The sequence below is a fragment of the Mus caroli genome, unplaced genomic scaffold (genome assembly GCF_978045245.1).
Source record: "Mus caroli unplaced genomic scaffold, Mus_caroli_1 scaffold_4, whole genome shotgun sequence".
Classification (NCBI taxonomy): Eukaryota; Metazoa; Chordata; class Mammalia; order Rodentia; family Muridae; genus Mus; species Mus caroli.
Genome location: NW_028227259.1, coordinates 115,535,774 through 115,562,624, shown reverse-complemented (window position 1 = coordinate 115,562,624; position 26,851 = coordinate 115,535,774). Strand labels below are relative to the sequence as shown.

General features: G+C 54.1%; 1 protein-coding gene across 1 annotated transcript in view; it reads right to left on the bottom strand.

Annotated features, from left to right (window-relative positions):
- The window catches only part of Mn1 (MN1 proto-oncogene, transcriptional regulator), a 38,904-nt gene extending 13,488 nt beyond the window's left edge, over nt 1–25,416 (bottom strand). The window contains exon 1 of the mRNA XM_021162757.2: nt 21,661–25,416. Within this exon, the coding sequence (XP_021018416.1) occupies nt 21,661–25,393 (3,733 nt within the window). The 5' untranslated portion in view covers nt 25,394–25,416. The remainder of the gene's footprint in view (nt 1–21,660) is intronic.
- Nucleotides 25,417–26,851: the final 1,435 nt, after the last annotated feature.

Here is a 26,851-nt window from a genome sequence, read left to right as displayed (position 1 = left end):
GGTAAGACTTAAAGATGCTTACCCCAGGCTAGTCACAGAGATGCTTACCCCAGGCTAGCTAACCTTGGCTCACTCCTACAAGTAAAGTTTTATTAGCATGTGGGCTTCCTTGCGGCTATTTTCAAGTCATTGTGACCTGAGTCTGGGCTTTGCAGACAAACAATAGCTAACCAAAAAAATCTGGGCACACCATTACCCAGGTCAAACAAACCACTGTGTTGTATAATCCACAAATATTAACTGGCCCCTGGGCAGAGAAAGTTTGCCAACCTTCAAACCTGAGGCTCAAGTTTATACAAGGAGGAAGGCATCAATACATGCTCTAGACACATAAGGATATCACACCATAAGGCTTAGGAGGTCTCTGTAACCTTTTCTCTTAGCTGACCGGACACCTTCTTACCTCCAACGGAAAAAATAAACCAATGAACTAGAGTTGCACTAAAAAAGGACTTTGAATTAAAAACAAAAACAAGACAAAAAAAAAAATCAGTCCAGTCATCTCCACAGAAGAAAGATAAATTTTCTGAGATGGAGCAAGCCAGGCACATCAGGCCAGAGAAGCATCCTGGAAGCTGAGCCTCAAACTACCAAAGACAGAGATGGGATAGCCTGGGAGAGGATGCCCAGGCTAGCTGCAAGTCTCCTGATGCAAGGCTGAGTGGTTGCCCAGGCTAACTGCAAGTCTCTCAAGGTTGACTGATGTCTTTTTGAAACAGGGTCTCATACAGCCCTGGCTAGCCTTGAACTCCTGTCCACCTCCCCAGGACTGGGACTACATCTGTGAATGGCCAGGCTGCTTCTGCTGTATTAAGACTCAAACCCAGGGTTTCCCTCACGCACGCAAGGCTGGCACTCTGCTGACTGAGCCACATGCACAGCCCCCAGCTGATCCTCCTGGCAGCCTGTGGGAACCAAGGCCACATGACTGAGAGTGACAGGCTAGATTCAAACACAGGACTGTATGTGTCCAGAGTCCACATCATGTTAACCAGCTGCTGGACTTAGAAGGGGCCGCTGCTTACATCCATCCCAGCAGTGAGGACAGACATCTCTGGACGCTATGTGGGGAGATCAGCCCCCAGGTCCCACCTCCCGAGGCTTCCATGAGAGCCCACCTCTGAGTCTCTGGAAAGAGGAGTGCCCAGTCTGATGCCCTTCTCACTAGGCTTTCCTCTCCCATTACAGAAAACCAGGTGCCAAGTCTGCCAGAACCTGGCTGTGTGACCTCAGGGGCTTGCCTGTTTCTTGGCTGCTATCCCTTCAGTGATTGGAAGGCGAGAGTCAGCTGACAGAAGCATGACCTGCAGAAGCCCCTGGTGGGTGTTTCCCACCCCCAACCGCCCTGTGGACTGCTGGGAAATGTTCCTTAATCTCTCCCTTGAGGGTGGGAGAAGGCTTTGAAGGATTGAGCTGCTGGTGACTGGCTTAGCTCTGAGAGTTCCCACTGGGCTTGTAACACCCAAATACAGCTTCTGGCATAACCTGGGAAGGTAGGGTGTGGACTCCTGGAGCAGCAGAGGCCTCCACGGGAGGAGGCAGGTGCAGGGGTGGAGGCCAGGGACTGAGTCAGCGTGGCCTCACCTCCTGTCAGATTCCCCCAACAAGGCTCATTTGGTAATACCCATACTCCACCTCAGGAGCAGTTTTCTCTGTTTGGCTTATGTCTCTAGGACACATGAGCTGGACTGGAGCCCAGAGCTTCTTCTCCCAGGGCAGAGGTCAAAGCTCCTTGTCCCTGTGACCTTCCAAAGCAGACAGAAAAAGACCCTAGAAGACAGGGCTGGTAGGGGCTGTATAGCATAGAAGTCAAGGCCAGGCCTTTTAGGTCATGGCACAAGCATGACCGGCTCCATCAAAGGACACTCTACGGGCATGGTCATGGCCTTCACAGTCCTCTGTCACCAAGGAGCACAGCAGTATGAGCTTGTGCTCTCTCTCGCTCTCTCCCTTCCTCTCCCTCTCCCTCCAGCTTTAGCAATACTGCTCTATGCCCCTTGTGGTAGCCAGTGCCCCCTCTACTGTAACAGAGCTCCCCAATTTCTCATACTGGTCCATATAACCCAACAGTGGGATTTCTATATACCAAGGGCCCTGTCTTCTGCTGGATGGACTGGCTCGGGTATTGCACACAGTAGGTCTTATAATTTGCCAGGTCCCATCAAAGCCCCACAGTCAGGAAGCCTTGCCATCGCTCTGAGCCTCCAAGACAATATGACTAGGAACCTGCAGAAGACTGATGATGGCTGAAGACACAGAACTTCCTGAGGGCCTACTGTGCTCCCCCAGGCTCACAGATGGGGTGCTCTCTCACGCTCACAGTCAGGTGCTCCCCCAGGCTCACAGTCGGGGACACCCACACCCTTCCCAGAACCCCGCACACATCAACAGCCTTGCCTCAGAGCCTGGATCCTAGAACGTTCTCCTGGGCTGTAGATCCAGAGAGGGAGAAGAGAGAGCGCAGGCTAGACCTGGCCATCGCTGGCAGGTGGTAGCCATGTCCTCTGCTCTGAGAAGGCCCCCCTGCCCACCCTGCCTGGCTACAGCATGGATCTCGGGGAAGATATAGCATGGATCTCGGGGAAGATATCTGAGTTCTGAGCGATATTTAAGTTGACCTCAGACAGGCGCATGGGTCCCCAGCTCTGGGGGAGAGGTCGGCATGGGAGGTCAACGGGGGAGGGATGTGGGAAGGTTGGCAGTGCATCGGTAGAGCTAACTTTCCCAGCCGTGTTCACTCCCACGTGCCTTGTGTAGACTGCGGGGTCAGCGAGAACTCTGCACACACAATGTGCACACAGTGTCTGCACATACAGTGTCTGCACACACAGTGTCTGCACATACAGCATCCACACATACAGTATCTACATATGCAGTGTCTGCACAGTGTCCACACAGTGTCTGCACACACAGTGTCTGCACACACAGTGTCTGCACATACAGTGTCTGCACACACAGTGTCTACACATATAGTGTCTACACATGCAGTGTCTCCAGCAAACTGTCTAGAGGCCAGAGTCAGGGCGTCCCAATGTTACCCACCTCTCATCCCCGAACACGCGCACCATCGTCCCTGACTCCTCTAAATTAAATGAGATTTAGACACGAGACTCCACCCAGTCAGTCCTTTACAACCGACCAGGCTAGACCAGGCTGTCCCATGGAAGCCACAGCCACGAGGCCGGGATAAATTGCTATAAACCATCCATAAACCATCCCAGTCGGCCGAGGGCTGGCTTGTGACAAGTGTCTCTCCTGACAAGAAGTCTCGCCTCACGGTGTTGTTTCAGGGTCACAGGACACCCTTAGGGTCAAAGGACATCTTTGGAGTCACTGGACCTGGCTCAGGGTTCAGCCCCACATGGGTACCAGCTGCCATGACAGTCCATCTCAGTTAATACTTGGTGCTGAACATGTGACCTCACCGAGCCCCAGAACCACAAGCCACAGAGCCAAAGTTGGCTCACAGGAAGTGTACACATCACATGCTGAACCAGGCTGAGGCAGGAGGAGGAAGACCAGCCTGGGCTACATATTGACCTAAAGTCAGTCCAGGTTATCCCTCTGAAAACAACGAACCTCACAGCCCCCTCCCCCGTGAAAGCCCTGGGTGGTAAAATCACTCAGTGGAATCTTAGAGATGCAGGGGCTGAAGGGTGGTGATGGCGGTGGAGACGGTGGTGATGATGATGATGGTGACTGTGATGATGATGATGGTGATAGTAATGTTTATGGTGATGTCAGAAATAATAATAGCAGATGTCTCGCTAGCTGTCACCCTCATCACCCTCATCACCATCACCACTATCATCATCACTGTCACGTAAGCTCGGGCTTCCCAACTACTCTGGGCCCAGTCCAGGGCCAGACTGGAAATCATGAGACTGAGGAAGGCCTGGCTTTCCCAGCCTGCCCAAAGAGGCCTCACACAACGGTGGAGCCCAAACGAGACCCCAAATAGACTGCCCTGCCCAAGCTGCAGACCCCTTCCGGCCCTGCCAGAGCTCCATGGTGGAAGCAGAAGGAAAAGGGAACCCTTGGAAACCTTGGTCCCAGAGCCGCTTCCCAAGGCCAGGGACACTCATCCCAGGGAATCGCTGAGCAACTGAAGAGGGAGGGAGAAAGGACAGGAAACCGTGTCCAGCAGTGGGCGGAGGACCAGAAACCACGTGGGAGGGACCGGAAACCACATTGGGGGTGGGAGGCTGGGGTCTGATTCTGCCAATGCAAATCTTCCCAGGCTGCACTGGGCTATGGATTGTGTCCTGGAACAGCTCGGGCTAGCCTTGTTCATGCCATGCTTTACCCAGTTCAGTGGGGAAAAAGTGGTTTACATGGGGCTCCATAGGATTCGAACCCAGGCTCCCAGACACCATTCTAGTTCTTCCCATGCCTCAGTGCAGGCCTTGAATGGATGGGAAACTAAGGCTAAGCGTGTGCGGTAGCAACTACCCGTAGCCCAGGATGGATAACCCTACCAGGGCCTTCTTCCCCTAAGACTTGACACTACCATCTTCACAGTGCTCAGATGGGGAAACTGAGGTCTGGAGACAACACACACCCATAATTACAGACAGACCAGTCGCCCTGGCAGCTCTCCACCCGGAAACCCCACCCACCTCTGATTTGGTGACCTCTGCGGGCCAGAGCTTTGTGTTACCCTAGGCTAGCCTAGGTCAGCCTGTTCGTCTGTAAAATGGGTCTCGGTTATGAGGACATTGAGAGTAACTATATGCCTGCAGCCCCGCACTGCGTGCTCATAGCCCCGTTAGGTGACTGCACTGCGTGCTCATAGCCCCGTTAGGTGACTACAGAATAGCTAAGTCCTGCTTATGGGATTCGGTGGTGTGAGTGGCAGGGCGTGGGGGGGCGGGGCATGTGAGGTAGTAGTGTGTGGGCGTGACTATGAGCGGGGTATTGCTGTGGGGCGGGGCCTGCTGGGTGGGCGTGGTATGTGGGCAGAGCGTGCAAAGAGATTTGAGGACTGAGACCTAGGGAAGCCGCACCCAACTCCACCCAGCCTATCTGATGCTGGGAGGCTGAGCCCAGTACTGCCTGCCAGACCTCAGTTTCCCTACCGGGATAGCCTGCAGTGAGGACTGACCTCCGTCACCTGAGCCTGGCCAGCCTGCCGGTTTGAAACAGTGAATGAGGCCTAGCCTGTGCTACAAAATCATGTTTGAGTGGTGGCCACCATCAGTACCTGCAGGAAGGGAAAACCTTCCACTAAGGCAAGCCGCCATTTCCACAGTTCAGGCTTGACTCAGTGTCCAAGGATAAGGAGGGCGGGAGGGGATCCCGCATCCCAGAGTCCGGGGCAGGGGCAGGGATGAGCTCTCTTCCAGCACACTCAGAACAGCCAAGGCTTACCCCCACCCCCATCCCTACCCCTACCCCTAGCCTCAGCTCCACCACAGGGGTGCTAGCATTCTGTTTGAAAGCGAAGAGAAGGCATCACAGAGGAGACAGGGCTTTCTGGAGAAGGGAAGAGGCCCGCAGAACGAAGACCAGCTCTAGCTTTCCTCCCGCAGAGCTCCGCCCAAGCAAACCTAAGACAGATCTGGGCTCAGGCATCCCCAGGATCAGCTGGAGCTGGCGTGCTTTGGACTAATTAACCCTGACAGGGTCCTTGGCCCTCATCTTCCCGGGCAGAGGTGGTGGCTACTCTGAGGTTGAAACTGAGCTGCCTCATGCTGGGGGGTGCTCGGGCCACTTGAGGCCACCTTTATTTGGAGACAGAGATGATGATGTATTTAATGTGATTTCTGCCAGGACCCCCTCCCCGATTAAAAACTGTGGGTCCTTGCTTGTCTTCAAATGCAGCCAGGCAAGCCTGGTCACATAGATTTCTAACCCGACCCTGTTAAATGATAATAAAAACCAAGAGAATGCACAGGGAAGCCTAACAAGGTGGAAGGCTGCCTAGCAGGACCAGGGCAGGCAGGGGACAGTGCCTAAAGCAACATTATGACCTTTTAACACGGTTCCTCGTGTTGGGGTCACCCCCAGTCATAAAATTATTTCCCTTGCTACTTCATAACTGTGAGTTTGCTACTGTTATGAATCGTAACGTAAATATCTGAGAGGCAGGATATCTGATATGTGACCCCTGTGAAAAAGGTCACTTGTCCCCCGAAGGGCTCTCAACCCACAGGTTGAGAACAGCTGGCCTAGAGAAAGGTGTGGGGGAGCCTCAGTCCCTGGGATGTGCATCACTGTGCTCGGGCTGTTCTTTCTTGACACTGTACCGTTCCAGGCTCCTCAATAGCCTTGATCTCTCCAAGTCACCAGGACAATCAAAATGACACAAGCCTGGCTATCTGGAGTACATATTCATGGGGACAGGGGAGGGTGAAAGAACATGCTGGTGTGGCTTCTAAAGAAGGGAGAGCATCCATCTCTGGTCAGCTCAGCCCCAGCCTTGAGAGTGTGAGTTTGAGGCAAGCCTGGGCTATGTCTCAGAAAAGGGAAGACTTACATGGTGCCTCTCCCATCCCATCTTGGTGACCGGGATGGGTGACAAGCAGCAAAGATGGGCTTGTGACTAAGAGCCGTCTGGCTTGTGTCTTCACTGCCCACACCCGCATACTGCCAGCAATGCCTGTGAGATGTTCTTAGCAACCTCCAGGGGATCTTTTACAGCAGTTCCCTCACATTAGCAAGGGGCAGGTTCTCCAAAGCCCACACAAGCAGAGATCGAAGAAGCAGCTGCACGGAGCAGGGGCTTTAAAAACAAATGGATTTGGGCCAGCAAAATGGCTCAGCGGGTGAAGCCACTGGCCGTGATCCCTGACGGCCTAAGTTCAATCCCCAGGACACATAGTTGAGGGGGAGAACTGACCTCGACGAGTTGTCCTCCGACCTCCAGGTATACACTGTGAAATGTGCACGCATATTTACACAAGTAATAAGTGAACAAAAACTAATAACTCATACCTCAACAAATGCACTTTTGTACTGGCTTACACTGGAAAACACACAGCCAACCTCGGAAGCCCCACACCCCAGCCCTGGGATTATCACAACCCCAAACTACAGACTAATCTCTCCCTTGGTCCTGGCCAAGGTCACTATGCAGGATCTCTGGCTCCCCTGTCTCTCTGCAACATCCCTCAATGCCTGCAGGTCCCCGATTCTACCTATCAATGATGTAAACCACGCCTCCATCAAAGCCTATAACAGCTATGTGGAAAATCCCAGAAATCCCACCATAGTCATTGTGGTCCTGAAGCCAGTAAGAAGCTGAAGGTGAGACATGGCGTATCACAGGAGATGTGGGGGGGGGGGGGGAAGGTTAAGTGGACAGGCTAAAATGGAGATTCCCTCCCAGGCAGAGGCGGATGGATGATCTTGGAGCGGCACTCCTGTGCCCTCCCCTAAGCATGGCTCAGAAGAGCCGGTGTGAGTCTGCCTACCATCCCTCCTAGATGAATGCTCTTGGGCAGCTCATGATCTACTGCTGAGCCTCGATTTCTCTATCTGTAGACTGAGGTTTAGGCCACAGGTTCACAGTCCTTTGCCAGACACAGAGAGAGAAGCTTCTAGAAGGTGGAAGCCAAGGGCAGCCACCTGGGTGGAGCCTGTGCCTTCCTGCTGGTGACCTCCCTGGGTCTCAGGAACAATGGCTGAGGGACGGAACAGAAGAGGCCAGCACCCCGGACCAGCACATAAATCCTACCTTTCCCTGAGCAGAGGACACCAGACTTCCCGGGTGAGGCATGCTAGACTACCTTGGTGCCCCAGCTCCCCTCCCTCTCCCTAATCAATATCCTAGCTTGGAAGGAAGAAAATGTTCTGGATACCTTGGATTCAAATAAGCCCCAGTTAACTGGAAATCTACGGTGACACGGGCTCTCACCTTCCAGAGTCCAAAACCTCCCAGCTCCCATCACGCCCACAATGAAATACTGCTGCCCCAGCCATCTCTAAACTCTCTGGACTGTACTACTTTGAGCCTGCACTGTTGGACTTGGCTGACTTGGAGACTTGGGAATCCGTGTTACAGATCCAGAAAGTCTGTGGATGAAGCATCAGCTCCAGTGCTTACACCATGGGTATCAGCAGCTTTGATCTGATATCCCAGAATGCCACAGTCCACTCCTTCTCACCATCCAGAACTCAGCATGTGTCTCCATCTCCAGCAGACCTCCCTGTAATATACAGTGTGCCTATTCCTCCTCATTTCCAGGCTGGTTCATCCCGAGACTCTGTCTGGTTTTGCTGTCAGTGGCCTATCTCCTTCCCTAAAAGGCAGACTGCACTGGATAGAGGCTGTCCCTGTGGTTCCCTGTGGCCCCACTGCATGGTGAGGGCTTGGTGTGTACCTGTTGAATGATCTGAGGTTTATCCTGTACCCAGGCCACTCTTTGCTGTCCGGGGGTATTTCAGCTTCTTGGGCACTACTGATGTGTATTGCTGGATGAGTTTTGGTTTTTGTTGTTATTATTGTTGTTGTAGAAAGGGGCCACACCGCATGCATAGTGGAACATTTAACAGCCTGCCAGTCCTCTATCCAGTAGACTCCAGAAGGAGCTGGACTCAGGGTGACAACCAGAGCTGTATCTAGATGCTGCCAAAATTCCCCTGGGAGATGTCTCCCTGAGGTCACCACAGCCCAGATGGCAGCCATGAATGCTGGGGTTCATAACTGTGTTGAGGGTAGAGAACCATCTCTTCCCTCCAAAATCAGTACTCCAAACTCTCTGCCACCTCTCCGCTGCTCAGCCAATACCCACCCTTGAGAAGATCACAGGAGTCCACCTGTCTACAGGGGAAGGAACCAGTGATCAGGGAGGCGGAGCTCCTGCCCAAGGTCACACAGCACAGGGGGATCCAACGCAGGCCTCCCCTTTCCTTACACCCATCAGCAGCAGCAGAGAGAGACCTCAGTCTGTCAACACTCTGCCTCCCCCTCCCTCCCCAATCACTCTCCCTGTTCAGCCCCGTTCTGCAGGTTGCTGAGGCCCCACCTGAGGTGCTAGACACTGGAGTTTTTCGGGTGTAGTGTCAGCTCCCAGACTGTTTATGGCTGGCTCTGGCTCCTTGCCCAGAACTGGGAGGCTAGGGTCGGGGGTAACTCATGAATTCCTCCATCTCGGGGGAGGGGAGAATGTGTGACCATTACACACACCAGGGACTGCTTCCCAGTCGGGTATTGCTGTCAGGAGGAAGAAAAACACCTCCCTGCATCCAGCTGCTAGCGACCAGCAGTGCTTGACAGTGCCTGACAGCACCGCCAGCCCGCCGATGCCTGCATGAGGTCTGTCCAACAGGCTCAAACAAGAGGGTCTGTACACAGCTTGTCTCCCCACCCTCCAGCCTGATGGCGAGGCGGAATCCTTATTGCAGGGATGACACTGTGATGTGCCTCGGTTTCCCCGACCCCTCGGATCGGACAAACAGTGAAAACACTGCTTTGCGTATGCCTTACATCTCTGAAGGCGATCGGCAGAGCAGGCCGTCAATAAAGGCTGGAGCTGTGCTCGGGGCTCCCAAAGGCTGGCTCACTGAGGTAGAACTATTACTAGCCTCAATAGAAGCACAGAGACTAAGTAAAGTACCCAAGGGCACACAGTAGGAAGAAGAGCTGATAGGGTCTGAACCCAGGTCTGGCTTCAGAGCTTATGCCTCTGCAAGGTTACCTAACACTATACAGTCTTCACAGGACTTCTATGGGCCAACATTCCACATCAGAGACACCAGTCAGAGAGTGAGGAAGAGGATGTCAGATGCCACACAGCTCAGAAAAAGCCTGAGAGCTGGGCCTGAAGCACAGTCTCTCCTCTGGAGGGATGAGCGCCATCATAGCCTCCCCAGTATCCAGACCAATCTTTGAGTGTGAGCACAGCATGGGTTGAAAGGTCCTGGGGGGGAGGGGGTAGTGCGTCCTAGGGCAGTCTAGAAAGGTTTGGAAATTTCTGGTTTGAAACCTGGCTTTGGTCCATACAAAACTTAGCTGTATGAGATTCTGTGTGTCCGTAGTCCCCCGTCCCCCCACCCCCACCCCGGTGAAAAAAGAAAAGGCCTCAGACAGGCTCACTGGAAGCTATGCTGTGTGAGCTTATCTGAGTTGCCTGGCCTCTCTGGGAAGTTCTCTCAGCGGGGAGATGTCTTAGAACAGGGCCATTAAAGACAAGCATTAAGTTTCTCCCATCTTAGAGCATTCGCTTTAACCCTGTTTCACGCATGGAGACAACACAGAGCTGTGTTCTGGGGTTCTGTCGTGTTCTTCAGTGGCAGCGATGCCTCCCACCCTGATCACCTGAGGAGTAAGGCAAACCCACCAGCCAATCCCAGGGAAGCCGAGACAAGCACAAAACACTTTTGGCTGCGTGCTGTTGTCTCTCCTGTACCTGATCTCCTGCCCAGAACAGTCATTCAGGCAGACACTGCTGGACCTGGCCCCCTAGTGCAGCCCCTTGCTGTGAACCCAGGACAAAGCAGGTCCTTCCCCCAGCTGTCACCTCTAAAGGAGCTGGCCTGCAGGCAGGCAGACACAATCAGAGAGAATCATGGAAACTCCCCACGCTGGAGAGGTGAGGCCACTTTCAAGGGAAGGGCCAGGGCCCAGGGGCTAATTGCTCAATGCATCAAAAACACCCCAAGCCTACAGCAAGAAAAAAGGAAGGAAACGCACCGGGGCAGATGCAGCCCTCTGCCTGTCTCGGCCTACACATGCATGGTCAGTCCCTGGGCTCCCCTGCAGCCAGCCACAGGGAGCTGGGGTGCCGGCTACATCTGCCCGCTCCCAAACACACCCATCCATCCTACCCCCAAGTTCAAATGAAACTTGCTCCTGTTTGGGAGAAGAATTTCATTAGGGGGAAAAAATATAATATGAAAATACCCATTTAGAAGGAATATGCTATTAATTCTTAGTACTACATGCAGAAGGGGAAAATTGCATTTTTATCTAAATGGTTTTTCTGCATAAGCCATTTACAATGTACTTTGCTTCTTGTAATAGGCCCTGCTAACCATTAGTGCCGGGACACCCAGGCTGAGAGCTGAGATCACCCTCAAATTACTGTAACCCCTCAAATGCTATTCAGAGGGGGGACTCAGCAAAAGGGTCGGGATCCTTTTTTTTTTTTTAAAGGAAGAAACAAAATATTGCTGAGCAGGAGAGAAATCAGAGGAAGACAGGAGGCCATAGTTAAAACCAAAATCAAATGCCCCTCTCACCAGCTGCCACACCAAATCCCCATTGAGTTTTGGTTGTGTGGTTCCAACCATCCAACCAACCCTGCCTGTGCAGGATCCACGCAGTACGGCACGACCTCGTCAAACAAGCAAATAAGGGTAAGACGGAATTCAGAACATCAAAACAAACTATTTTTAAACACGGAGCAAAAACAGCAAGGTGAGGTGGCAAGACGGCTGTTTCCCACTAAACCTCGTTTCTCTAGCTGTGGAAGCCTACAGCATGCAGACAGTAGCACCTAATGCCACACAGAGGTTCCTCCTGGCAGTTCTGAACCCTGCTACTCGGAACAACGGAAAGCTCACCAGAAGTGGGGTCGGCAGCGGGGCCACCTCTGGCTTCGTGTTCGTCCCCCACGCCATCTCGTGTCAAGTTGGCTCAAACTTCAAAAACAGCACTTTTTTTTCTTTTTCTCTTTTCTCAAAGTGTCTTTTTTTTTTTTTAATCTCCAGTTTTCTCCTTTGGATTCCCAAAATAACTACTGAATACCAAGTATGGGAAGCTAAATTAATTCATTAAAAAGAAGCAAGGCTGTGGCAGAGGCAGGGCGTGGGGCTCCCTCACTATCGTGCCTCTGGCTGCCGTCTTCTGGCACGTCCTGGCCCATAAATTCTTATTACCAACCAGGAGCTCAAAATGTCATAGTCACAGTTAAGAAAAGTAACCCCTGTGCCCCCACCCTGCCAAAGTACCCCAAACAAGGGAGATGGGGCGCTGTAATTACAGGAAATAACTTCGGTTTTAAGGGTTAGATAAAGACCCTCTCCAAATTTAAAGCCAGACACCAATGTCCATTAGAGTTTAACAGACCCACATAAAAAAAGAAATCGTGTCCTCATCCTTCCAAACGCCCGCTTCCTTGGAGCCTCAAGTTCACTGAAGGTTGGTACAGTGCCAAAAAACACCCAGACTGGGTCTGGCTGTGCAAAGACGAGGCCTCGGAGGGAAACATGGGAGAGTCAAAGCAAGGGGGGGGTGTCCAGGGGGGCCGTCTCAGGAAGATGTTTGCTCAAGAATTGTCATCACCTAATTGAGCTTTATGGTGGCAGTAGCTTCAGAAAGTGGAGTTTTCAAGCACCACCTCAGAGACAGGCACGGATGAGGAGCCCACAGACAAAGAGGAGCAGTGGTTGAAGCGCCCACCGTCAACGTGACACGTGCACCCTGTGGAGACTGTGTTCAGAAGGACTCTGGGTCAGTCTGCCATCTCCTTCCTTCCTTCTGGCTTAAGAGGCCCCGGCATGGTTTCCCTTCCTTCTTTGGAAGTGCACCCACACATTTCTGAAGTTACACACACACACACAGAGGCCCACATACCACCATTCCTACCGCTCATTACAGTGAGAGATGAGCAGGGTGCCCCAAACCACTGTGAGATGCCCCAGGCTTGGGGGTCATGACACTTTTCTCCCAGGCTTTTAGGAATTAATGCTCACGAACATCCCAGAGTCCCAGGATGGGGGCATCAGAAGAGGCTGTGTTCTATGCCTACCTCCAAGGCCCCCAGGTAGTGGGTACAACAGAATAGCTACCATTTCTCTAAAAGTGTACAGCTAAAGGTCACTGTCCCCTCTTCCTGGCCTGTGACGGGATGGGGGCGTGGAGGTCCTTTTCTGTGACCAATGACTGGATTCCTTCACTAATGCATGCATGTACGCGTGCGTGTGGACATGTGTGCGCCCGTGCGTGTGTGCGCAGACCCCTCTAACTTCACACGTGCTCACGAATGCATCTCGCACTTCAAATACAAAATACATGCTCGAACACTAAACAGAGCCAAATAATACTGAAACACACGAGGAACTTCACCGGCCCTCTCCCAGAGGCCCAGCAGTATAGCCAGTTCAGCGAAACCTGAGCATACGGAGATCAGTGAGCCTCCACCTCACACCGAATGGGGGCCAGAACTTTGTCTGAGCTTTGAGGAGCGAAAATTATCTTTCCATTTCCTAGTAAGAGTTCTCAGGCCTTAGCTCAGAAGGACACACATGCATGTACATACACACACATGCACACACACACACACACACACAGAGAGAGAGAGAGAGAGAGAGAGAGATCCCGAATCATTTAGATATATCTGGAGCGTAAGGATCAGGCAATCACTCCCCTTCAAAAAAAAAAAAAAAAGCCAAATCCTGGCCTTTCTCTCAGCCACTAGCAAGCTATGCAACAGAGATAAAATGATAAGCAGTTTCAGCCGGCCAGGCCTTTCACCGGGGTGTGAGGGTTTCTGGTCCCTTTGGTGTGGCCCCTTCCTATACCTGCTTTACCCCCAAGTCAGGAAATCTCCCTTCTGCTAAATTCCCTCTCGCCTCACCATTCAGAAAAAAAGGATAAAAATATCTCCTGAGTGGGAGGTCAGTGGGAGCTGTGACAGGCCTGCGCCTGCCTCAGGGACTGAGGAAGGGAAGGCCAGCCCACAGGTCTCCAGGGGAAAAGCCACTCCCCATCCCATTGTCCCTGACTACTGACAGACCACGGCACATCCTCTCATCTCATTGCATCTGTAGGACATCTCTGAGGGGGATATTTCTGTGGTGTGGCTCAAGCCACCGGAGGCTGAGAACCACACAAAAGTGGTTCCCGACTGCAAACAGACCCTCCAAGCAAGACCTTCCATATCTGTGCCCCTCCACATCCACGGCCCTGTAGGGAAAGTTCAGCCCTGTCGTTCCTGATGGGTAGGTACTTCAGTCACTATACCCTTGCCTCTATCCGGGAGGTGGAAATGACTCCTGCTGTTAGAAATTATTTTCCACACCTAAATCTTGAGGCGCAGTAAATAACACTGTGCTCTTAGGGTGCACTTCAGTCTGACCATCCCTCTGCGGCCCCCACTCCTCCCACTGTAAGAAAATATGCTATATACCACAGTCTTTCAAACTGGGAAAAGCTTTCTCCTCACCCCCGCACCCCCCCCTCTGTCTCAGCACCCCACAGCCTTAAAGCAGTTAAGAGTTTCAAACAGGAGAGGACCCACTAACTTCTAGCAGAATCTCAGCTCTGGCTAGCTTCCTCCCAAGGATGATCGGGGGTCTCTGCAGCCTCACCCACCCGCTCAGATCTAAGAGATCTTCGCAAGTATCTTATTCCTGGTGCCCACTGTCAATCATCTAACAAAGCTGGGTCCCAAGATCCAAGGACGCCATGGTAACTGGGAAAGGTCCTAGGCCCTGTGTCCTGAATGACTAGAGAACTCTGTGTGTGTGTGTGTGTGTGTGTGTGTGTGTGTGTGTGTGTGTGTGTGTATTGGGGGGGGGGGGAGACCAAATGAGCACATGCATGGAAGAATTCATTAATTATCACCTCACGTTCCACGAACTCCCAAACCCAACCAGGAAAGCTAGACAAAGCACACTAGGGTCCCCAACTCCACAACAGACTCATGGTCCCATTCACTCCATGTGAAGCCCAAGGCATCAGAAAAAACAGAACATCCTGTCTGTCAGCCCCAGGAAAATGCTTTTCCCATGCCTCAGGGTCAAAAAAGAAAAAACCTTTCAGCCCAAAGACTCCTTAAATACCTATCAGCACATTAGAAGAAAAAGTAATTTTAAATCTTGGAGCTCAAATACGGAGTGCAGGGAGGAGGGAAAGGACAAGAGGCTTGGGACTCCCTCGGAGTCAGTTAACAGTTCCCCCAGGTCATCTGCTATCTGAGGGGACTTGGGGCAGGTTCTGGAGCACAATTCTCCACGTGTCTTTAAAGCAGCGAGCTTTACAAAGACCCTCAAAGGCAACTTGGCCCCAGTATGCTTTTCCGACCCAGTTTATCTCACCCAGAGCAAGTGTCAGCCCAGGTAGATGAGACCACAAACCCGAAACCGATGTCTGACAGCCATCTGAGTCCTAGGGGATGAGAGTTCTGCGAAGAGTCCAGAACTCTCCATGGGGAAGTCAAAGATGAAAAGGAAGATGGAGATTTCTAGCCACACAGCTCATCCCCAAACTGGAGGGGACACGGCACAGCAGACGCGCTGAACCTCCGTGGTTTAAGGGTAAGACTGTCAGGAGACAGCTTCTGCTGCCCACGACGTGGTCTGCACTAGCCTAAACTGCCTGGGTGTTTTTAACCCTCCTCCTTCAGAGCAGTTCATTTCATATAAGATGTCTCTTCCGGGACACTAAGAAAGAGCCAGCGATTGAAAAGGAATGTGCTAAGACCTCCATTGCCTTCTGTTTAAAGTGCATTTGGGTCCCTTCGATGATGTATAAATCGTGGAAGGATTCACAGGCAATCGCTATAAAGTTCTTTCTGATCTAGCTCCACAAGGGAACGGGGATAACACAGACCACCCAGCTTCCTCAGCCCTGAACGCTGTGACTAGGTCCAAGCCCCACTTTGTATATAGGGTATTTACCAATAAGGCTGCTAGGTCCAAGCTGAAATGACTGAAGAACTGCAAGATTCGGGTGGTGCCTCCTGGACCTGGGACCCCTGTAGGGCAAACACTATGGCAGACTCTCTCTACTGGCCTCCAAAACTTCAAGCCCACTGATTAAAATACAGTCAAGAAAACGGAGCAAGCCTCAGCTCCCTCTGGACACTTATACCCCAAGAAAATGATGGCTTTCAAACCCGTTCCTCACCCAAGAAGAGTAAACTCAATTCCCTACTTCTGGGCACATCTCTGTAGAGGCTTCGTTGCACTCACACTCAACAGAACAATCAGTTGTCCCCAAACTGGACTGCCATGCAGTTGCCCCCCACATGAGACTGGGTATTATATGCAGGCCCTTGGAAGATGGCAGGAAATGCCTGCCACCTTGGACTGGCAACCCATCCAGACAGATGCGCCAGATCCCAGCAGTTGCTTGAGCTTAGAGCCCCATTCTGAGCTTTGCAGTCTCCCCAACAGCTGGATGTTGGCGATGTGAAGGGCTGCATTTGGACACAGAGGGTCCCAGAGAGCTGAACCATGACTAATTTGAAAGCCCGGCATCATCTCTGCCACATCATTGGCACCAAAGAATTATAATAAAAGACTGGAATTTCCATAAACAACCCGCAGCATCCGATGCCCACATTTAGGGGAGGGGGAATCACCAACTCAAAGGTTTCTCCCCTCATAGGAAACCAGACCTGGCTGAACTTGGCTGGGAAGACATTTCCACACCACATGGTCACACACAAAACCCAGCTAACAGTGGCTGTGTCTACTGCTGAGACAGTGCAGTTGGAAGCCACCACAGGCCAGAGTAGCCCGAAAGCCAGGGGCTTTGTCATCAGGACCTTCAAAACCAATGGTTCTGGCATTTGTGTCCGTTCCATCCCGTTATGGAATCAGAACCTGTCTGTGGCCTCTGAGATGTAGATTAGCTCACTTCTGGGACGGCAGACAAGAAGCCACAGACCTGGGGGTGGGGTGGGGTGGGGGTGGGGGGACACTTGGCTACGCGCACACATCTATATGTGGGGAGAAGTGGTCCAGGACTTTCCTTTGCTTTTCATCCTGAGACCAGACAGAGGACTTGAATACCATTTGGGCTACACGCTCTCCAACAAGCCCCTGGACTATTTATTCCGGCTGCAGCATGTATGAAGAGGCCAGGGAACTCCAAACGCTGCTCCATCACACATGGAGGGAATCTATCAACCTGTCTGCCATGAGCAATCAAATCCCACACTCAACTCTATCTACCAAAGATAATATCCTACCAAACCTACCTCACCAGACAGACCCTGACTGAAGGTGAGGAAGCCGGGCTCTGCCAGCGCCTCCTGGGCAAAGAACAAACAGAGAATTAGCCAAATAGGCATGCTGGTTACAGGAAAACACGCTAGCTGAGGACCCTTGGGCAAGGGAGGAGTTGGCGGTTCCTCCTGTTGCCTGCCTGTCCCCAGACATTTGATCCCATTATACAAAGCTGCAGGCTTTTCATCTCTAAAATTAGCCAAACAGAGGTAAATACAGTATTCCTAACTGACAGTATTTATCTCCTAAATGGGTTTGGCAAGGCAGATTGCTCCCTGGGCAAGGAACACAATCCAATGTTATTGTCACTTGAGTGGAAAGAAACGGGCCACTAGTGATTTGCTGGATTCCACCGTGTTGAAGAGTCCCTGATCCCCTTCATCCAGCCCCTCCACCCAGAGGAGATTTTCAGCCTTCTCATTCACCTGGCCCTCTAGCACTGTGTATTAAAGGCGCATATTTTATATCGGGAGAGGAGGATCGAGCAGCTTGTTGGCAAGGGCAGCTGTATTCTCAGGACCTATTAAGATTCTTTGTAGAAATTTAAATACCTCTGTCAGGCAAACAAAATCATATCAGGAATCATAGAATTTCATTGCTAGAAAGAGAAATGAGATTAAGCCACCCACGCGCCTTTCCTAGAGCCCTCAATAAAACAGGAGCGCATTTCAACAGCCTCTCACTTCCGGTCTGAAGGGGCCCCACAAGAAATCTAAATGAATTTATATGAGAGAAAGCCATCATGAGGAAGGCTTTTCAATCAGCCTAGGTTGTGTGCAACTATAAGCAAATGGCGCCTCCTGGAATGTACTGACCCTTAAAATAAAAATAATAAATAAATTTAAATATATATATATATATATATATATATATATATCAGAAACGTGCAGAAAGAGGGTCTATGGCAAGAAGTTCAACTCTACTGAGCGCTGGCCCCTTAAAAAGCCGTTGTCCTTTATTAATATTTAGTAGAAATGTATAATTGCAGATGTGTGCTACTTGGGGTTTTATGTCGGGAGGCGGGCAAGGAAGACAGGTTTATTACAGCCATGAAATATTAAACAAGCGTAGAAGAACAGTAGTTATAGGCCTTCCACTAGCCAGGGAGTGGGCAGCCGGAGCACTGGCTGCACAAAGCGGGCCCCTATCAATTTACAGTACCCTTGCTTAGCACCTGAGGAGCCCGGGTGGGTTCACCTTCCTAAGGCTCAGAAGGCATCCAGACTGTGCTGGGTAATACTTCGGAGGAAAAGCAACTCAATGCCGGCTGACTTTCCCAGGGAAGTTCCGAATGAGACTTCAAATTTCTGTCTCTAGTGCAGGAAGATTAGACAAATGGTGCCCCCAAGCCAGGGCTTAGCCAGGGCAAGCCTTCCCTTCTCAAGTCCACCCTACGTCCAACAAAATCTAGAGTTCCACTCCCGCCTGCCTGGTTATTTCTCAGCCCTGCTTGTGTTCCTAGGGGAACACAGAGGAGCATGAAATTCCAAAAATGTCTCCGGAGTCTCTGTAAAAACACGCAATTTCCAAAGGATTGGGGAACCGGACAAGGTTTGGGTGCGAATGCATGCAGAGGCGGTTGCAACCTCACCGTGTGTAGAAGACCCTCTGACCACAGGGTCTGACATTCAGAGCTGCCAGCAGAAAGAGGAAAGTTCAGTGGGAACAGACTCCGTACGGAGGGAGGATAATTCCCGTCTTGATAATCATGCAGAGCAAAGGGAGAGGGAAACGGATTTTTTCCCCACGTCAGTACCCATGGCCTATCTCCTATCGGTTTCCCTTCCTTTGAGTCTTGAAATACCCCATTTCTACAATATTCCACATAGGTAGAGGTCTGGCTAACTATCTAAACTCTGTGTTGTCTTTGCTGACATAACAGAAGCCTGAATCACCTCAAAATCAGGTTGGCTCACCCTGACCTTTCCTCCACTCCAACTCCGTGGAAGAAGCCTCACGCGCGGGCATGGCGTTTCCTTACGGAAAGTTATTTGTCCCGCTGGCAGAGAAGTAAGAACCAAGTCATCTAGAGAAGCTTTGTTGGTCTCATCACCCCATGACCTTCTGGTCCAGACTTTTAAAGAACTGCAATGGACCAGTCAAGTTTGCTCTTCTCCCAAGGACCGTCTACAGCCCAAAGAAGCAGCAGGACACATACATGGCTGCGGCTCCCTACTTGTGATGTCCCTGAGACTTCTCCAGCAGGGATCACTTTGTAAAACAATGACTTAGTATTTTGTCATCTGAGCAGAGAATTTCAGAAACTGAGTTAATATTTAATCACATTAGTGCTGGCGTGTTTTACAGCAAGACAAAATAAAATATCATTACAGAAATGGCCTTTGCCTCAGAGGGCAGTGGAGGGAAGCCCTTTCTGGGCTGTAAGGTGAAGGCCTCTGGGTATGCCCACTCCAGCTAATGGGGCTACAGGACTTTTAAGAAAAAAAAGAACATTTTTCTCATACTTTTTATTCCCCCTGACTTATTTCAAAGTGGTTCTCTTCACTGGTTTTCAGCTAGGGTTCTCAGAGGCTGACAGAAAGCCGTGTTTATTTATTTATACAACCTGTATGGATGGAACTGTGGGGTGTTATCGTAATGAAAAGTTTAATCATCCTTATTTACTGCCAGTAAGGGAGACAGGGTCTGAGAGACCTTATGAAGCCCCAGCTTGCAGCCCATGCAGCTGCATTTTTAAAAACCTCACTTCCCAGAGCGATCTAGGGTTCTAGCCTTCCTCCATCAGAGTTGGGAACAAAGGAGATCCAGTGGGTGCCCCCTCCCCAGGCTTGGGAGGCAGCCAGCCCTTTGGACACCAAGAACGTCTCTAACTCCTTACACTGGTGGGCTTTCCTCCAGTTTACAGGGAGAATCAACCCAAAAGCAGCTGGCACATGCATCCATAAATGTATGATCCTGGGACACTGAAACAAGCTAAAAAGCATTTCTATATCCACATTTCAGTGCTTCCAGGCTGCGCCTCTCCTGTTCAGAATGAGGCGTGAAGCTACATTTAAAAAAAAAAAATCTCATAAAGCCTCCAACTCTTCTCCATCTACTAAAGTCCTGCCAAAGACTGCAAGGAGAAATACTAACCAGTTTTCTTTATTAATTCTCTAATTTTTTAAAAAAACTTTTCTCACCCCATTTTGGCCAATATGTTCTTAATTGCTGGAGGTAGCAGGCTGGGCCAGAAGTGATAGGGCTGAGTTCTCTGCTAACTGACTATCGATTGTGCTAGATCGAGATGTTATATACAAGAAAATAAGGGGGTGGCAGGATACCCCATCCAACTCCATTTTCAGAGCCAGAGTGGGGAGGGGGAAGCTGAGGGTCCCAAACTAACCAATTTCTGGCCTTGCCTGGAAGTAGTCTGTAGAATGCTGATGCGGGGCTTGGTGTCTGCCGTGCATGCTAAACACCCAGCTTCAAATGAGAGCGCGCGTCTGGGCATCCCAGGCTGGGCAGTAGGGAGGAACAAAGAGAAAAGCAGCCAGGCCACACTCATGAACCAGAAACCTAAGGAAGACGACCCAGACAGAGTTCCAAATCACCCAAACTCTCACCTTCCTTTTCCTTAAATGGGACTATCACATTTTCTTAAAACCTACCCTCCTGAGGATATACTCAAGACATAGTAGACTCTGGGAGGGTGCAACCCGAGCAGAAAACTGAAGAGGAGAGCAGTGAGCAAGGGTACATTTTTGAAAGACGTGGGCACCCTGGTAATAGACTACCTAGCAAAACCTGGAGAAGCTAACTAGGATTTAGAAACAAAGTAAGGACAGGAGAAAAAAACAATGTTACCAATTTTTAAAAGCTACTAGCTATGTTTTTTTTTTGTTGGTGGTGGTGGTTTTGTTTTTTGGGAGGGGGTTGTTTGTTTGTTTGTTTGTTTTTTTGTTTTGTAGAGAAAAAAAAAAGCCCCATTATAACAAAAACTTACTGCAGCCTATTCATCTCTGGATTTAAAAGCGGTTAGCCTGCCCCTGTCCTTACCACCTTAAAGGCCTCCAGGCCTGGAGGAGAAGGGGTGCTCTGAATGCAAATGAGACCTGGGACTGGACATCTGTCACCAACGCCAAGTGAGATAGTGACAAACGAAAGTCCTTTGTGCCTTAGGAATACATAGTCACAACCCCAAACACAAATGATGTCTTGAAGGAGTGCTGTGGTTGCTGCCAAGCAGAACCTAGCCCAGCCTTCATACTCACTGTCAAACAGATACACCTGAGACTGTGGTGGTTGCCTAGAACCCTGGGCAGGTCCCCAGGTGTTTTGCTTTTCCCGGGTGAAACTCTCCAACTTAAACACCCAAAGAGCTATTCTCTAAAAACAAATGTCCAATGAGGCCTGGCCTCCGAGTGACGCTGCCCACACCAGGGCGGGGACTTTGCAAAAGTATTACCACCCAAGCCAACTCCAGCTGAAGGCTAAGGAGGACAGGGTGGCAGCCCCACGGCATTCCAGATGTCCTGGCAGAGAGGGGTCCCAAGCAGAGGGGCAAGGGTCTTGGTGTGAAATAGGAGGGGCCCAGCTTCTCCAAGACCTGAACCCTGAAAAACTCAAAAAATCAGGAGGTAGAAGGCATAACTATAGATGATTCTCCAAAGGGGGGAATCTAAGTTCTTGCCACCAGGAAAGCCAAAATCTACCTGACAGCCCAACAGGGTGCAACCAGAGAGTCTGAGTGGCGATGAAGAAGGCCAGCCTAGGCTAGGGATGGCACCAGAAAACAAGGAAGGCGCATACATATACCTTCTTTGTTGTTGGGGTTCTGGGACTTGGCCTTCTCCCAGGGCGCCAGCGTCTTGTCCTCGTCTCCACCATCCACCAGGGCCTTGTCAGGTGGCATGTACCAGGTAGTGCTGTGTTCTGCCATCAGGGAGTCCAAGTCGATGGTACTCATGGCGCTCTTGACTGCTTCGGAGCAGCAGCTACCCAACTCGCTGTCACCGTTCTGTGCTCCCGAGGCCCCTACAGCACACTCGGCTTTTTTGCTGCCCTTGAGCCCCAGGGGCTGGTCCTCCGAGATGCTAAATTGTTGTCTCTGCAGCTGGATCTGGGCTTGGAGGATCTCCAGGGGATGAATCTCGTCAGGAGGCTGCACACCGCTGCTGCTCGTTGGGGTCCTGACCTGCTCCAGGCCTGGTGTGCCGGGATGTCCGGTGCCCACGCCCCCACCATAGCTGTCAGGGGTTGAGGTAGAGGTAGACAGGATGCCCAGGCCCAGGGCGGAAGCCTTCGGTGTGTGTTCCCCAGCGCCCACCCCTCGAGGAGGGAGTTTCGGTGAGCTGGTCACCAGGGGACTTCGGCTGGCTTTGGCCAGGGCTGTAGTGTTGTCAGAACTGGAGGACACTTCGTCCTCGTTCGCATAACTTGTGCTCACCTCATCAGAGGCGAACTCACCTACGTGCGGGGAACTACCATCTGATTTGGCTGTGCTGTCCAGGGACGCCATGAGGTCCGGCTGGTCCCCAAGGAGCAGCTCGGCTCCTTTGCCCCACGATGGGGACGTGAGGGCCTTCTCATGGGGTGTGGGGCCTCGGGCCTCGTTCACTGAGTTTCCCCCAGCAGCTGAGCCAGGAGCCTGCTGCTGCCCTGGGCTCACCCCTGGTGCGCCCCCACTGTCTGGAGCTGTGGAATATTTGTCGAAGAAGGTCCCGGGGCTCACGTGACCACTGTCCCGTTTTCTGCGTCCCCTTCCCCGGCCACTGCCCCCAGGGACAGGCTTGCCATCGTTACCCGATGTTGATTCCAGGGTGTAATTGGGGGAGAGACTGGTGCCGTCCCCCTGGATGGGAGGGTTGGGCGGTCCTGAGGCTTTGGAGCCACCACCACTGGTCCCGGAAGGGCCTCCGGGTCCAGGGGCCCCAGGAGTAGTCCCTCCGGGGAAGTAATCCGAGCCCGGGTTACCGGCTGCAACCGCGCTGTCGGGCTCGTTCTGGCTCAGTTTCCTCTTCCCCTCGGGTGGGTTCTTCTTGTTGAAAGTCACGTTGAGGTTAGGAGCACCCAGGCTGGCAATCATGTTCTGGCAAGCAGTGGAGAGCGCAGCCAGGCAGCTCTGGCCGAACAGGTTGTCCTTAGAGCTGGGCTTGTTGAAAGACCCCAACGACAGTGCGCCCAGTTTACTGGCCGAGTTGCGCTGGCTGGGTTGGAAATCCGGCTGCGGCGGGTAAGCGCCCCCGCCAGCACCGGAGCTGCCGCTGCCCGCACCCGCGCTCGGGGGCGAATTCACGCCTGGAGCGCTGTGCGGAGTGGCCTGCCGGCTGCCTGAACCGAATGGAAAGCCCGGCTGGCCCCCGAGAGCTGGCGCGGGGAAGTCCGGAGGCGGAGGCCGTCGCTCCGACGGAGCGTTTGGCAGTCCCACACCGGCACCGGGCGACTGCAACTGGCCTAGGCCAGCTAAGCTGCCCCCAAACTGCAGCCCGGGCGAGGCCAGTGCGGGCACGTGGCCTTCTCCAGGCATCCTCAGAGGCTCCTGCAGAGAGCCTCGGAAAAGCACCCCTGAGCCACCCGGAGCAGGGGGAGGCGCCAGAGCAGGGTCGTGCGGGCCGCAGTCAGTCGGCAACCCCGCGCCGCCCATCCTCCGGGGCAGCAGGTCGCCGGGAGGGTGTGGACCCGGGAACCACGCGCTCTCCTGCGCCAGGTGGGGCGCCTGCTGCTCAAAGCCACTCAGGCGCCCGGCACCTGCGCTGCCCCCTTCGCGCTCAAAGTTCGTCTGGGCCAAGCCGCCCACGGAACCTCCGTGGACCAGGCCGCCCTGGCCCACGTCCCCAGGATGGCCTAGCTGGGCCAGGTTGGGCTGTCGCAACCGCTGCTGCTGGTTCCGGGACGCCATCTGTTTAATCATGAGGGCCGCATTCTGGCGTTGCTGTTGTTGCTGCTGCTGTTGCTGCTGCTGTTGCTGCTGCTGTTGCTGCTGCTGTTGTTGTTGCTGCTGCTGCTGCTGCAGGGACTGGTGGTCCGGCCCCGGGTGCTGCAAGGGTGGTCCCGAGGAAAAGCTGTCCGGCACAGGCGGTGTGAACTCGCCTGGGAGGCCTGGGTAGGCAGAGGGAGAGAGTTGGTTGTCTAGGGTACCGTTATGCATGCTGCCATTCCACGAGGCGCAACGGTCCACGCCTGCGCTGCCCGGAAAGTCAAAACGCGGCCTCTTGGCCACGTTCATGTAAGGGGGCGCATCGAAATGCTGCAGCCTCTGGTTGGGCGCCTGCTGAGGAGGGGGATGCTGCATGCTGAAGACAGGCTCAGAATATGGGTGCATGCTCCGGTTCTCTAGCCGATGGATGGGATACTCGAACTGCGCATGTTGACTGGGCAGCATGGGGCCCCCGTCCTGCAGGCTGCCACTGGGTGTGCCAGCCTCACCCTGCTGGGGCCGCGGGAGCGCAGGAGGGCAAGAATTCTGTCGAACCAGAAGCCCCGGTGGCGGCGGCGGCGGCTGCTGCTGCGGGGTCGGCTGCTGCGGGGGTGGTGGGGCCTGCTGGGGAGGCTGCATTAGCGGGTGCCTGGAGCCCACTGCAGGCTCCAGACCCACAGGCATCTTTCGGGCCCCGCCAAACCTCTCAAAGAACACTCCGTGCTGCGGTTGCTGCTGTTGTGGCGGCGGCGGTGGTGGCTGGCCGTGCATTTTGGACAAACCCACCATGCCTGAGGCTCTGGGCATGGCAGAAGCACCCGGGAAAGCGCCCCCGGGAACCTGGCGACCCGCAGCATAATGTGGCAGCTGCCCTTCAGAGTCAGAGGGTGAAAACATGTCAAAATGTCCTGAGGGCGGCTCGCTCGGGTAATTGTATTCCAGGGAATCTACGGCTCCTTGGTTCGTCACCCTCCGGGGCTCCAGGCTGTGAGAATCCGAGCCGCTAGAGGCGGACAGGCCGTGAAAAGAGGCAGCCCGGTTAGGGCTCTGGTCCAGAGGCAGGCACGGGGCAGGCACGGCGTGGCCCGAGGTGCCCGAACTATGGAAGTCCGGGAGGTTTCCTGGCCGCTGCGGGCCGAAGCCCTCCGGCCCCTGGCTCTCCGCCATGTGCTCATAACTCTCTGCGAAGGGAGGCTGGCTGCCCAGGCCGCCCGCTGCACCTCCGTAGCCAAGCAGCCGGCCCCCGTGCAGACATGAGGCACCTGGATCCGGACCACCGAAGTTGCCCCCAAAGTGGGGGTGATGCTGGTGCGGGTGATGGCCTCCGGGATGGCTGTGGTGAGGCTGCTGTCCACCGAAGAAGCCGTGCACAGGCTGCGCCTGCAGCCCCCCTGCGTGCAGCTCGGAGTGGCCGCGCGCATGGAAGCCATAGGGCTCCATGTTCAAGCCCAAGATCGGGGGTTCGCCCAGGGCGCTTATTGCAGGGTCCACGGGACCAGTAGGAGGCCCGGCGTGGAAGGCAGGAGCCTTAAAGTGGGCGTTCATGCTCAGTCCGGCTTCGTTAAAGTTCCCCTCGCCCTGACCAGCGTGCCGGCTGTTGATCTGGGGCTCGAATTGGTCCAGCCCAAACATACTTGGCGGGGGGCGGGGGGCGGGGGGCGGGAGGGGATCAATAGGGCATGACAGCCTGCTCCGCCGCGCGCCTCCGGCCAGGTACTCGCCTCAGCCGAGGTTCCGGCGCTCCGGGACGTTCTGCACCGCGGGGCGCAGCGCTCACTGCCGCCCGGCCGAGCGCGCGGGCGCTGGCTAGGAGCTCTCTCCTCTGCTCTTCGGAACCTCGAAATCGACCCAAGCGGGCCTCTCACGTCTTGCGAGGCCGCGGCGCCTCCTGGAGCCTTGTCGGGGGGCCCATGCCCCGGGCCGATGGCACGGTCGCGGGTGGGTATGCGGAGAGGAGACCTGGAGGCCGACGAGCTGAGACAAAAAGTTAGATAGGGGGGAGGGAAGGGGACGGAAGAGCAGAATGATCACCTCTGGAGTCCGCGGCGCGGCAGCTGGGGCCGTAGCGGAGCCCCTTGGTCCTTCCCCTGCCCCGAGTCCCCGCTCCCGGGCCGCACCGGCTCCCGCAACTCCGGTCGGCCGCGGGCGATCGGCGGCGAAAGCTTCAGCGGCTCGGAAGACGGGCTGCTCCGCTCCTCATCGCCGGTGCTGGCTCCGCAGCAGGAGACGCGGGCGCCGGAGCGGGAACGCAGGCTGCGGGAGACGCGCGGCTCCGCGGCTCGGGCTCGATCGCCGGTCGCCACGCGAGTTCGCGGGAGTCTCGGGCCGCGCGCCGGAGGGGAGGCGTGGGGCCGGCGGTTCCGAAGCTGTGGTTCCCGCCTCTGCACTCCACGGGTCCCCTCGGACCCGGGAATGGGCCGCGCGGGCGAGCAGGGCGCGCGGGGCGGGCGAGGCGCTGCGAGGTCCGGGATTCCGCTCCGCGTCTGCCTCTCGCCGGCGCCGGGAGAAGCAGCAACAAGTTTTGCGTTTCAGCAATCCATTCCAGCCATTACATCTGCACCAATCAGCGCCGCCCGAGCGGGCCCGGGGGCGGGGCTCGCTCTTAAGGTGGTCCCGGGTCCTGGCTGCGCAGGCCCGGCCACCGACCCGCGCTACTCCGGGTCCGGCGCTACGGCGTTGGGGGTGCGCCCCAGGTGCCCCCGACTGGGGAGGGCGCGAGCCGAGGACGACGGCGGGAGCCAGGCTTTGTCCGCCCCCTTCCCATTCACGCTGTTCTCAACTCCCCACCCCCAACCGGAGCCAGCGCGACCTGCCGGGTGGGCAGGGGGCGGGGAGGTGGGCGGTGAGCTGTGCGGGGCGCACAGACAATGGGGTAGCCTGGCAGAGTCCCCGGACGCGCCAGGGAAAGTCGCTAAGGGTCGCCTGTGCTGCAGCCCGGGGCGGCGCCCCAGGGAGCCGGCCCTGGCAAGTTCACGAGGTGATCGCCGAGGGGAAACACGAAGTAAGGTTGTCTCCGCGACCAGAGACTGGCTCGCTCCTTCCCTAGTCTCCCACCGTCCGCGGCTTCCGGTTCTCTGCCGCTGGCTCCAC